At 37.9% G+C, this 12,473-nt stretch overlaps 1 protein-coding gene across 2 annotated transcripts; it reads right to left on the reverse strand.

Annotated features, from left to right (window-relative positions):
- Positions 1-4: 4 nt before the first annotated feature.
- cops2 (COP9 signalosome subunit 2) lies at positions 5-5,808 on the reverse strand. 2 transcript variants are annotated; one of them, XM_020605735.1, is made up of 13 exons: positions 5,608-5,808; positions 4,986-5,099; positions 4,803-4,880; positions 4,584-4,709; positions 4,393-4,482; positions 4,213-4,290; positions 3,761-3,962; positions 3,492-3,670; positions 3,172-3,224; positions 1,830-1,927; positions 1,654-1,736; positions 998-1,056; positions 5-497 (listed from the first exon to the last, which is right to left on the reverse strand). In XM_020605735.1, exons 1-13 carry the CDS (start codon positions 5,659-5,661, stop codon positions 353-355), a joined length of 1,359 nt encoding a protein of 452 aa, XP_020461391.1. In that variant the 5' UTR covers positions 5,662-5,808; the 3' UTR covers positions 5-352. The 2 variants fall into 2 exon arrangements, with proteins under 2 accessions (XP_020461391.1, XP_020461392.1); XM_020605736.1 differs by having other exon boundaries at positions 3,761-3,935; positions 5,608-5,807.
- Between the last annotated feature and the right edge of the window lie 6,665 nt (positions 5,809-12,473).

The raw sequence follows: 12,473 nt of genomic DNA on the forward strand, positions 1-12,473 counted from the left end.
TTTCAATGCTGAGAGATACATCTGTTTATTACCAGCAGGCAACAGTATACATTAAAATACTGTGTACATGTTTTCATACACATTTGGACTTTTTTAAACAACTGAAGTATTTTGTGTTGCACATTGAAGGATCTGCCAATCAGGAATATGAAAAACAAAAATAAGAGTCAGTGACTTCCTCTCAGGATAAAACACCACTTTGACCACGTTCTTGTGGTTCTTGGAGTCATCTTGAAATTGGTGCCATTCTGAAAACCTGTGCTGTGTATCTTGTTTCAGAGGATATGAAGTAGCACACTTTATGGATGTATTCAAACATGCCATTCCCCTTGTCTCTCCATTTTACATGCCATCATGTGAGCTTGCTAACAATGGCTTGGTTCAGAGAGTTCAGCTGATTTGTCCATTTGTCTAAAGCTGTGTAGCGCGCCCCTCCTCTCTTCTGGTAGTCCAGTTCTAATAGCTGGTTAACTTGGTCGATTCGGCCGTGGATGGTGCTAAAAAAAACAACACGTCAGTGTATCAAACAGGTCCTACAGTTGTACTGCAGTATATCCCATCTAGCTGCTAACTGTATAATTGGGATAATGCAGTAGTAATATAATGTAGACAATAAATGACAACAAAATAGGTGGCATAATTTCTTGAGAATGTGCAGTTAATGAATATTCCAATTCTTATGCTTTCAAATAAGAAACATTAAAATAATAACCACTCTTATCACTTCAGAGCAGGATTGAGAGCATCTGTAGTTAGAGTAATGTGGTGTTTTCACTTCCAACCAAGTCAGTTACATCAATGAACCAGTAAATATGAAGCTGTAAATAGTCTAACATAATTACAGTATGACAATCAAATCAGGGATATAACTGAAACGGTCAAATCATACTACCTGACTCCCATAAGGGCCAAAGAATGCTAACTATGAGGAAGTACAGCTATTTACAGGAAGGAGATTTATTTAAAAAACAGCAGGAACGTGAGGGGAAGAACGTACTTATCCAAGATGCACTGCACCAGCAAACTCTCCACATCACACACATCAATGTTCAGCTCCTGTAAAAAGAAATACAGACAAAACCCATTCTCACATCTGTAAAGTATCTTGGCCAGTGTGATTTAACATTAAATGATGCACAGGATTCAACATACTGCAGATCTTAAAGTAAACATTGTGTTGCTAAGGCTGTGGGGAAAATCTATCAAGTAAGCTTATAAAGTAATAAGTAAATAATTAAATACAAAGAATAGATTTAAAACACCTTAACAGACACAGTCATGACTTATTTTTATACTGCTTTTTAGTTCCTCTTCTATTTCTTGCTTTTCTTGTGTGGCTTTCTTCGTTTATGATTTATGATCATGCTGAAACTGTATTTCATGTGCTTGTAATATATGCTTATTAAGGAATGCCAACAAAGCCAGATCTGGAGAATGTGACTTAAAAAAAAAACAACTATATTTTGATTATACCTTTTTCATTTGATACGAGTGGCTTTCAATACAGACTGATTAACATGTAAATAAACCATTTAAAATGATTGTCAAAAGGTCACACGGGCATCAGGGCAAATAATACTCCAAGAGGATGCGATTAAACAGGAAGATGACACAAAGTCAATATGCAGGCCATTTTTGCTCACATGGACTTACCTTAGAAATGAAAGGGATGTGTATTCTTGTGTATGGCTTGATGAGTTTAATAAGTACTTGTGTTCTAATGTTCCGCAGGAGCTCTGCAACAAAACATCACGTAATTAGCTACACATAACAATGTTTTCCCAACATCTCTATCATGTAGGTGGACTGAAATCACGTCTGCCACTCACCCTCTATGTGTTCTCTAATGAAGGGGTCATCCATTATGTTACTGTGATTTGTTTTCAAGATTTTCTCAAATTCAGTGATGTCATTGTTTTGGTAGGCGCTGGAAGGAAAAAAATAGTCAGTGTCATTATATGATATATACTGTGTCTCCGTGACCCACAGAAAACGCTCATCTTGACTGCTGTCAGACACATTCCAAAACATCACATTTATAGAAACACCATTCTTATTACAGCTGTGGATGGGTGTCCTTAGTTTCATGTTTATGTAAAAAAAAATTAAATATGTGCATAAAACCTTCGTGATTTGAGACACTGCCTGTTATTTATGTAAACATGAGCACAAAAAAGGAAGACAAAAGTCATATGTCATCTTCTACTTTTGGCTGTTCCCATTAGGGGTCGCCACAGCGAATCATCAGTCACCACCCAACTGACAGGTTGCATGTTAAACTTGGCACGTTTTACGCCGGATGTCCTTCCGGATAATGTCTAATGTCAGAGTCACCAATCCCTGCATATCTTGGACTGTGGGTGGAAACCGGAGCATCCAGAGAAAACCCACACAGGTGAAGACAAAAGTCATGTACCGTAGTTTAAACAAATACTGTAAAATACACAGAAATGTTGCCAGGACACTGCTTTAGGAACTGGTATAAATCATGTTAAAACCATTATTGTTGTTAATCTGTCATTTTGTACTAAAACAAAATGATTCAAGGCATACACTGAAAAATGTTAAACACTGTTAAAATTAGCCTGCAAACTGGGACATAGGGAATAAGAAGCGCAGCAGAAATGCTCCCACACAGAGTGAAGACATCTGGCTCCAACAGATAATCCATTCAAAACATTACAGGAAGATTTTTATCACTAGCACTCCAGGTCCAATTTTACTGCTTTGACCATCAACGATTGCATTTTCCTCAGCAACTCGGTTGTGATACAAAGCTGTACAGTCAAGTGCACTATGCCCACTGTGTTGAGGGCATGCAGGCAAACACCTAGAGTGCACTTGAATAAAAAGCTGAATTCAGGATTATTCAATTATTGTACCTCAGATGTGGCATGCTAGGGACTGGCTGGTTGTACCCATGATCAATTACATCTCTCTTTTTTCTCCTTTTAAGATTACTGATGGAGTCAGTGGCTTTGCATTCACAAATTAAGAGCCCACAGTGACTTTGCAAGACAAAACCACACAACAGAGCACACGGACAGTTATTCAACAAACAGATTACAAGTCTCAAGAATAACATTGTCTCATTATTCTTGTTGCCTGTTCCTTACTAAGACTTGATGTAAACAAACACTGTTTTATTAATACACAAATACACAAACTTACCTTACTAAGTTTGTCATTGCTAGGATCTCTGGGTCATTTTTGTATGGTTTGGCCTTTGAAAAAAACAATATATACATTATCTCTGGAAATACAACTCTCATACATGCTCAATGATCAAGTACAAAACCCACAAATACCTTCAGCAAATGATTGTAATTAAACACATTTAAGATGTGCTTTATCACAAATTCAATATACATAGATTTATGTTGCAACCAGCTAGTATGTGTCTTATTCTCTCCCCTATGGATATTCTCACATCAAGTATATGCAGAGTTATTAAAAACAAATGTTTAAATTGGATGCAATTGCTTTCATACCTCTTGAGAGTCAAAAGGGTTTATTCCTGACTTCATCAGCATGTTGGCTAGGACCAGGTATTTCAGGCACGTTGTCCTTCTTGGGCTGCCAGACTCATCATAGTTTTTAAAGGCCTCAAAGAAATCTGTGTGAGCTTTCTCAAACTCGCCCTCTCTCAAATGCATCTTTCCACCACACTCTGGTCAGAAGCAAACAGATCATTCAGCAAACAGCTACAAGCTAGTGCAACAGAGAAAGGTAAATGAAGGAGAAATGTACACCATCATACCTCTGATAACTCCCATTATGAGTGGATGAGGAATGGCAGATTTAATATGAAGTGACTGCTCATACAATGCTTTCAGTTTCTTGTTGTTTTTTTGTGCTGTATACATCTGGATCTCCAGAGCATAGATCTCCAACAGCTGTGTGCCTTTCTTAAGGTCATCCTCTCCATCATCTGTCTGTTGTTGAGTTAAATACAGAACCAACTATGAGATCATTATTGCTGTCAAATCTACAAAGGGTACATTTATAAATAAGCCTAAGGAAAAAAATGACAATTTCTCACTCTTCTCATATACTGAGTTAGCGATACTTTTCACTGGTTATCACAAGTGACCACATGACTGAGCAATTAGCAAGTTTAGCCATCTCAAAGGACTTTGGAAACTTCCTCTTTTGGTATGAAATCAAGGACACATACTCAGTCAAAAAAGGATTATGCATTGACCTATTTACCTGACATGACTGGTGAAGTTGCCTAAGGATCTTTTGCAATTTCCCATATTCTTCTCTCTCCAAATACAGCTTTCCCAACTGCAGAGACAAAACCACAAAAACAGAGAATTTCTGAGCACCTGTTTCACAAGGAAATGATGATTTAAAACTACTTGGGTTCAGTGAGGAACCTTTGCATACCTTTGTGTTAGTTTTAAACCACAGTCTGTCATTTTTTGCATCTTTCAAAGCCTCCAGTGTGGTTTCGTAGAACTCCTGTAGCAAGTCCATCTATTAACACAAAAAATGCATTTCTAACAACTGGTACTGGAAGGTTCACAGTTCAGGGCACAACCAGATGGATTTTCCTGTCTCATATTGTCTATCCATACCTGTTTAGAGGTAGAGATATAGTCCAGAATGGAGTTGATGGACTTCTCTGAGTAGTTCCGGGTGACAGCGCTTCTGATGTATGTAAGAAGCTGCTTGTATCGATTCATCATCTCTGGAAAGTTGGTCTACAGGGTTGAGACAGAAAATCACTCATCAGTAAGTCTCGTCTAGTGGGATGGGTGTAAAAAAAATGTTATGTTATATGTTATACAGCATACCAGCTTGAAGTTGATTTTGATCATCTGTTTCAGTGCTTTGAACCCCCATTCTCCTTTCTCTCCTTCTAGTTCCAATACCTGAACACACACATACCACGGGATGTCTGTAAATATCGTACTTTTAATAACCGAGATACACAGAGAGTTACAGAGAACAGACTGTTTTATGGAGCACCACTCCACCTTCTGGAAACTGCTAAGTGCTGCTTTGGGATCGTCCTCCTTCAAAGCTTTGGAGTTGTAGTACTGGTTCTCCAGGTCAACATTTGGCTCTGAATTACTATCTTCTGAGTACTCCTAAAATTAAACATATAAGCGTGTGAAAAATCAAATTAAAAATTCAGTTCAAACAGCAGAAGTAACACGTTTGTTGACAAAACACTTCATAAAGTCTTCGCTCGCCGAGCAGCGTGGTATATTGCCGCTAACAGGCTATTATTCTGAAAATGTGAGCCTTGAGCTAACGTTAACTAACGCAGTGGCTTGCTAACTAACATTAGCAGACTGACTTGCTTTTCGTGCTTGCAATTTATATCCAGTGACAGCTAGACGCATGTATCGTATATTAACTATCCGATATGACCAAAGTTTATTTATATTAGCCAGCTGTATATTACCTAAAACCAACTATCGTTAGCCAGCTAGGAAGCTAACAGTAGTCATTCGCTGTCAGCTTGATATTAGCCAACAAGCTAACTAAACAGCTAACATTAGCTAGCCCGTACTATTGGCAGTTCACTGTTAGCGCTCAGCGAACAAAAGGTTGGAACTTAAAAGCAAGCTAAATCATTTCAGTTTTAAGTACCAGGTCGTAATCTTCCTCATCATCGCACATGAAATCGTCTTCCATGTCAGACATCCTAATAGTGCTCCTTGTTCTTATTCAGAGAGAGACAGTAGGCCGGCCTGGACTGTGTTTTGCAGCGGTGGTAAGGTGGTGTCAGGACGACAAGAAGCAGAAACATATTTCCGTACCTAGATGGCGCTGTTGGATCGCTTGACATACATAGATAACGCTACACTGCAAATGATGTATGATTTATCAGATGCGAGCCTTTGGATGGTATAGCATGACGTTAAGATGATAAGCATTAGACTTGAGTTGCCAGATATTTCCATTTGGTCCTATTTTACACTCTACGACATTTCAGAAAAGATTTTTAAACGACTAATTAGCTACAAGTTACTTTCCAGATTAGAGGAGGCCATTTGATCAGTTTACAAAGTATGATTAATTATTACACATTACTCCCTATTTGTAAGCTAGACCAAATCAACCTCAAACAGCTACAGCATCACACATTTAGCCTATGTATTAGTGTCAATAATCCAATTATATAGTGACATGCTGCATGATAAGAACTCAACTATCATTATTATAAGTACATTTGCTGTTAATAATTATGTCGTATTTTTATTGAGTTTCATTGCAGGACCTTTACTTGTAGCTGAGGAATTTTTACATTGTGCTAGCAGTGTAAGAAGTAATCAGATTTTCTACTTAAGTAAAAGTTGTAATAACACTATGAGTGTTTTTACTCAACAAGTAAAAGTCATGCACAGAAAATTTTACATGCATAGGCATGTATGTAGCTGTGGAGGACAAAAATACAGAGACAACTCTGAATATAATGTAGTCTAGTACAACACCTTATTTAACTATGACCTCGATAATAATAAATATATAACTGAATTTATATATTTATGGCAATTTCAGCAAAACCTGAAACATTTTGAACTTCATAAATACAGAAGTGAAAGCAGAAGATGTACCTAATAAAGTGACCGGTAAGTGTATATTGTATGTATGCCTTAAACGCGCAAAAGGAAAACTACTTGTTATGCAGATTGATATAATCTGTCCATATGTATTTATGCATTCATGTATAAGGATCACTTTAATGATGTGTGGCTAATTTTAATTACTTTATGTACTGATGGATAGCTTAATTAATAATATTAAATTATCATTTTCTTGTTGATTTTTATATTAATAATAATATTAATCTGCAAATTAACTAGGTATTATAGCTGTCAAATAAATGTGGTGAAGTAAAAAGTACATATATGAGTAGAAGTATCATAAAATGACACTACTAGGTACAGTACAAACACCTCAAAACTATAGTTTGGCTCTTGAGTATGTACTTAGTTGCTTTCTACCACACCATTGTGAAATGGCTCCTTTTAATTAAGCAGTGGATCTGGATACCTCTTCAACCTCTATTAACACTGCAATTCTATGTGTACAGCCTAGCGTAAAGGCACACTTAACTCAAACATGTATTTTTATACACTATTCTTATACAGTACTAAATGTCTTGTTAATATTAATTTCCAACACTGTAAATGCCCCATGAACTCCACTTGTGCAGGTCAGATTTCAGTCAGCCCTGTGAATCAGGTTCCTGTCAAAAGGATTTCATGAATGCTCTCTTAAACAGTTTTGGCTGCCACACAGAGAGACCACTGGCAGCATGACATCAATCTCTAGCCTCTCTGCCTCACTCAGGGGATCATTTCATATTCAGACCAGTACAATATTTTATTACTGAAAATGTTTGCAATCAACGTGTGTGTCATCATGTTCAAATTTGTAAAAAACTGATGGGTGTGGGTGAAAAAACGTAAGTTCATCACCCTATCAGTCAGTTTAGTCATAATATTTATAATATCCAGACATGAATCACTAACACCAATACTAGAGAGAAGAATGTGTTCACAGACAGATTTATAACTATAAAAGTATTAACTATGTCGAGAGTAATATGACTTGTGTGAGTGCATGTGTACAAATGTGTCATAGACCCTGCACTTCTTCCACCATATTATCTTTCATGTGTGCACTGAGAGAGTTATTGCATATCTTCCATAAAGCCATGCTACAGCTTTCTGTTATTTTCACATAGAAACCAAAATATTCTAATTGCTCTGCATTAGTGCTGGGCTGGTGACTTCTGTGTGTATGTGCACTCATAATAGTGACATAATACCATACGTGCACACCCATTTGCGTGAAATATACCTGGAATACACTGTTATTTCCACAGACTCACTGATCTAGCAACACATTTCCCATCTGCAGTGGGAAGATGCTGCAGTACTTTAAGAGCAAAGGAGGACCGTCCAAGACCAGGCTTAATACTGCTCTATCCCAGGTATTAACTTAGCGCCAAATACTCTTATTAATAGAACTGAGTCAGGGGAATGGTGCGATAAACACAAGTCCATCATGTTTAACCTTGCCATGTAAACCTGCTAACCTTATTTAGAGATCCAGAAGTGTGGTATTAAGCCTCATAAACACCTCAGAGCAGCCCCTTTCTTTTCAGATCATTTCTGATGATTCAGTTGATAAAATTAGTACATTGATTTTATTCCCTCAGCATTGATGCATACACTGGGTTTTATAAGCCGTTTAATTTTTCATTGCCAAAAACTCTTTTATACCAAAGCTAAAACCCTTAATATAATCTATTTTCTAAGAGTTACTAAAAACATGAGACAAGAGTCTTTAATATATCTCCAGCATGGCATCTGGCAGCAAAACCTGTTCATCTCAGGAAGCTGCCTGCTTGTATATGCTACACGAATGGCTCTCACCACTAAAGTTCCCACATAAGGGTGCTAACCCTGGTTGTAGGTGCACACATGCAAAGTCACATACATACATTATATTTGTGTGTGTGTGTGTGTGTGTGTGTGGTCTAATGTCCACATTTGCATAATCATGCATATGCGGCTAAATGCACGGAAAACCTGCAGCTGCCAAGCTCTAGGTCATCATGCTGTAGCTACTCTTACTTCTCAACTGATGCAAGATGCGTGACTAGCCACTTAGTTTTCTCTTTATTTATTTATTTATTTATTTATTTTTATTGTTCCCGTTTTTACAAGGTATGTAGAAGTGTTTCAATTTTATGGAACAACTTCCATCAAGCTGTTATTAAAGGTGAAATCCAACTTCAAAAGCTGAAACAGCTGCTGACGCCAAGTCTGCACGCACCTCCTCTCCATCACACGCTAGCATGCTGTGCCAAGAGTGTGGTATGTGCTTTGAATTGGGTATGTATGTTGGAGTTTGACAGCGTTAGGATATCTGGAGAGACTGTGTGTATTACTATTCACTGAACACTTTAATTCTAATATGGGTAGGCTCATTGACACCGTACTCAGGACAATCCAGTAATAAATTATGCCTACTCACTTTCTTGCCAAGAATTAGATGAGAAGATTCTAATATCAGTACAGTAAATATGAAGCTGCAGCCAGCAGCCAGATAGATCGGCTTAGCATAAAGACTAAAAGCAGGGGGTCACAGCTGGGCTGGCAGACTTTTTCATGGACTGACACATCAGATGTGACAGTAAGTCTCTAGGAAGTTACTGGAAATAACCACGTTTCTTCTTGTTATGTTGACCTTTAAGGATGATTTCACATCCAACACTCATTTGAAAAAACATAACAAATATAAAGTCAGACATATTTGTGGTTTTTGTCAACTAAACTGCGCTTAACCTTTTAGAAGAGCAATTCTTCCTAAAATCATAGAATTAATGATATGGAAGTTGGTAAGAGTTTCATTTTTATTTTATAACAACATTATGCTTTTTATTTCATAGTAGATAAAAATCAAAACAAATGTGGCATGTCCAGCTTTTAGGTCAGGCCCAGGATGCAGACTGGTGCAGGACTGGACTCTTGTGAATTACCTACCACCCTCTGCTGCTTCATGTCCTCTCCCTGTCTCTTGGTGCACTCATCCCTGTGAGTGTTTTAGAAACTCAGACCAGGGGACAGAGGATATGTAGACAACCTTGCATATTTCAGATGCTAAGGCAGAAGCTATGACATTAGTGGTTTCCAACTTCACGTTTGATTCAGAACAACAGGACCACATTCAGTATAAGTCTGACAGAAGATGTGTGACTCTTTAGATGTTTTCATTAACATGAGACATAGTCAAATCCTTTGACAATGAAGATGGTGGTTTATATAGAGTGAGCAATGAACTTACCTTCTGTTGTCATAGTGCTAACCTGTCAGAGTAAGCAGAGAGATTTATACCCTCAGCTGACAGCCAAGCTCAGAGTAGCCAAGGCTGTGAATGTGCTTGTCAAAAGTTAAGTAATAAAACCACAGTGTGTGCATAACTCTTCTCCTGTTAAAAGGCTTGCATGTGTCTTAAGCTTTCACATACTGTAAATATTGATCAAATATGTGCCTATTTCTGTAAGTTCACAGCTTAGCTTTAATCTGTGTATTACTGTTTTCTTCAGAGGGTCTTTCTCATCGTGCAAATATTAACTTGTAGTTTTCCTTGTGGTCTGCAGCTATCAAGGGTGCATTGTGCCATATGCCCCGACTGTTCTATTTGACTGAAAAAGATTGGTAGGCTAGCCAAAAACACTGCAGATGTTACAAATGCATGGAATTATTTAATATGGAAGAATGACAGTAATTAAAAAAACCTACATAAATCATCTTAGGCTTTAGTGTGGTTTTATGTAGTTTTTTTAATTACTGTCGTTCTTCCATATTAAATAATTCCATGCATTTGTAACATCTGCAGTGTTTTTGGCTAGCCTACCAATCTTTTTCAGTCAAATAGAACAGTCGGAGCATATGGCACAATGCACCCTTGATATCTGCAGACCACAAGGAAAACTACAAGTTAATATTTGCATGATGAGAAAGACCCTCTGAAGAAACTACATAAATCATCTTAGGCTTTAGTGTGGTTTTATGCTCTACTGTCTGTGGAAAGGTTCTAAGAAGAAAACAGTGTAGTTGTTACTTATTTACTTTCTGTGTGTTTTCATATGTTAGTGATAATGCATGTTATGTGAATATGAGTACAGTTCTCAGTGCAATGCCACTTTGTCTTCTGTTTCAGGTAAAGGTTTCACATTGTGGGATCAATACTGTAAATAAGACTAAATGCCACTAATACTAGCAGTAATATTAATATAACCAGTGCCTCCTTTTGCACTGCTGAATAAAACATATTTGGACTAAGATCAGTGAGTAACTGCATCTATGTGATCTGACGCCTAATGTCAGTAAAACACAGTTTAGCCATTGCAGAAGTCCCCAGACATAAAAATTTACCCCGCACTCTCTCTTAATTTTGCAACAGATGTTTCTTGAACAATGCTGTACACAAATCTGCATGTTACAACCATTTCTTTGACCTTCTAAGCTGAAAGACAATGAAAGAGGTCAAACCAATAATTAAGTGCAAATGTGCTGATGGATAGATTTTGTGAGCCAAAGCTCCCAGTCACATGCAGTGGTGGAAGAAGTACTCAGACTGTTTACTCAAGTAAAAATAACAATACCACAGTTTAAAAATACTCTGTTACAAGTAATAGTCCAGCATCCAGAATATTACCTAAGTAAAAGTTCAGAAGTACTGGCATCAAAATATACTAAAAGTACCAAAATTAAAAAAAAAGGAAATGGAAATACTCAAGTAAAGTACCTTAAAATTGTACTTACTGTATGTGCAGTACATAGTACTTAGTGCCTATAGTTACTTTCGACCACTGGTCACACACATTGTAGTCACACAGATGCAACTATGAGTGAATGTACACTGTATATATGGCAGAGAGGCTGTAGCTCAGTATGTCTGACCTGCTGTTACTCAAGCAGGCTCTAATGTTTGTGGCTAAAGTAGATGTGCATACCCCAGATCAGATAAAAGCCCTCACATTTCTCCATTAGGCTCTACTTTGTTTATTCCTCTCCTAGCTAGTCACCCATGTTCTGAGCTGAGGCTGGTTGTCTACTAGCAGGGAGACGTGAGATTTTCCACAGTCAGTCACAAATAGTAACTTTCCATTGCTTGGAACCACGGTCCTTACTGAAAGATTACTTTGATGTACTTTATCTGTGTCAGAGTGCCCTCATTGTTAAATGGCAACCAATTACAGTTCTAGGAAAAGCAGAGGGCATTTAAGTGGGAAAAAAAATGTCCTGATCACAGTGTGGACAGATGGGCATTCATTGGCTTTAGCCTTGTTTACAGTATGTTTAGAGTAGACTTTATTGATCCCATAGTGGGGAAATTTCTGTGTTTGAGATGGCAAGTCCCCCTGGTTTTGTCTATCTGCCTGCCTGTTGTTGCATTCATGTTATTTGGATGTAAGTTGTGTCTAGTCCTGTTGCACAACCTCCCTAGGGATGGATGGTGTACCACAATCTTCCATTTCCTACACCTGATGAAATCGCTGCTCGTACAAGATAAGGAGCTGCTGTGGAGATGACACACATAGCCGTTAACACTTTAGCCACTGCTGCGAGTTAAGCAAACAGTAACTAACAGAAGTTAAGTCCGATCGACACAGATTGCCATAAACAGAGAGATTTAACAAGAAACATGATCAAACCCTCATCAAAACCACATTTGTTTTCCCCTGCACAGGAAATGCATGCAAAAGCCACCACAGATTATGATGTGGTTAACAACATTTAGGCCATCCCATAAAGAGAAAAGTGGGAAGGACAATAATAATTCAGACAGCATTTTTCTTTCCTGTGGTTCCTTTGAGTCAGAGCCTGATATGAACAGAGAAAAGCTGAAGGAAGACTGGGACCAGTGGGGTTGGGCTTAGGCTGGGGCTAATGTTTATGATACCAGGGCCAGCGCTTCATGGCAAACATGGT

This window comes from Monopterus albus, unplaced genomic scaffold, assembly GCF_001952655.1.
Source record: "Monopterus albus unplaced genomic scaffold, M_albus_1.0 scaffold72.1, whole genome shotgun sequence".
Classification (NCBI taxonomy): Eukaryota; Metazoa; Chordata; class Actinopteri; order Synbranchiformes; family Synbranchidae; genus Monopterus; species Monopterus albus.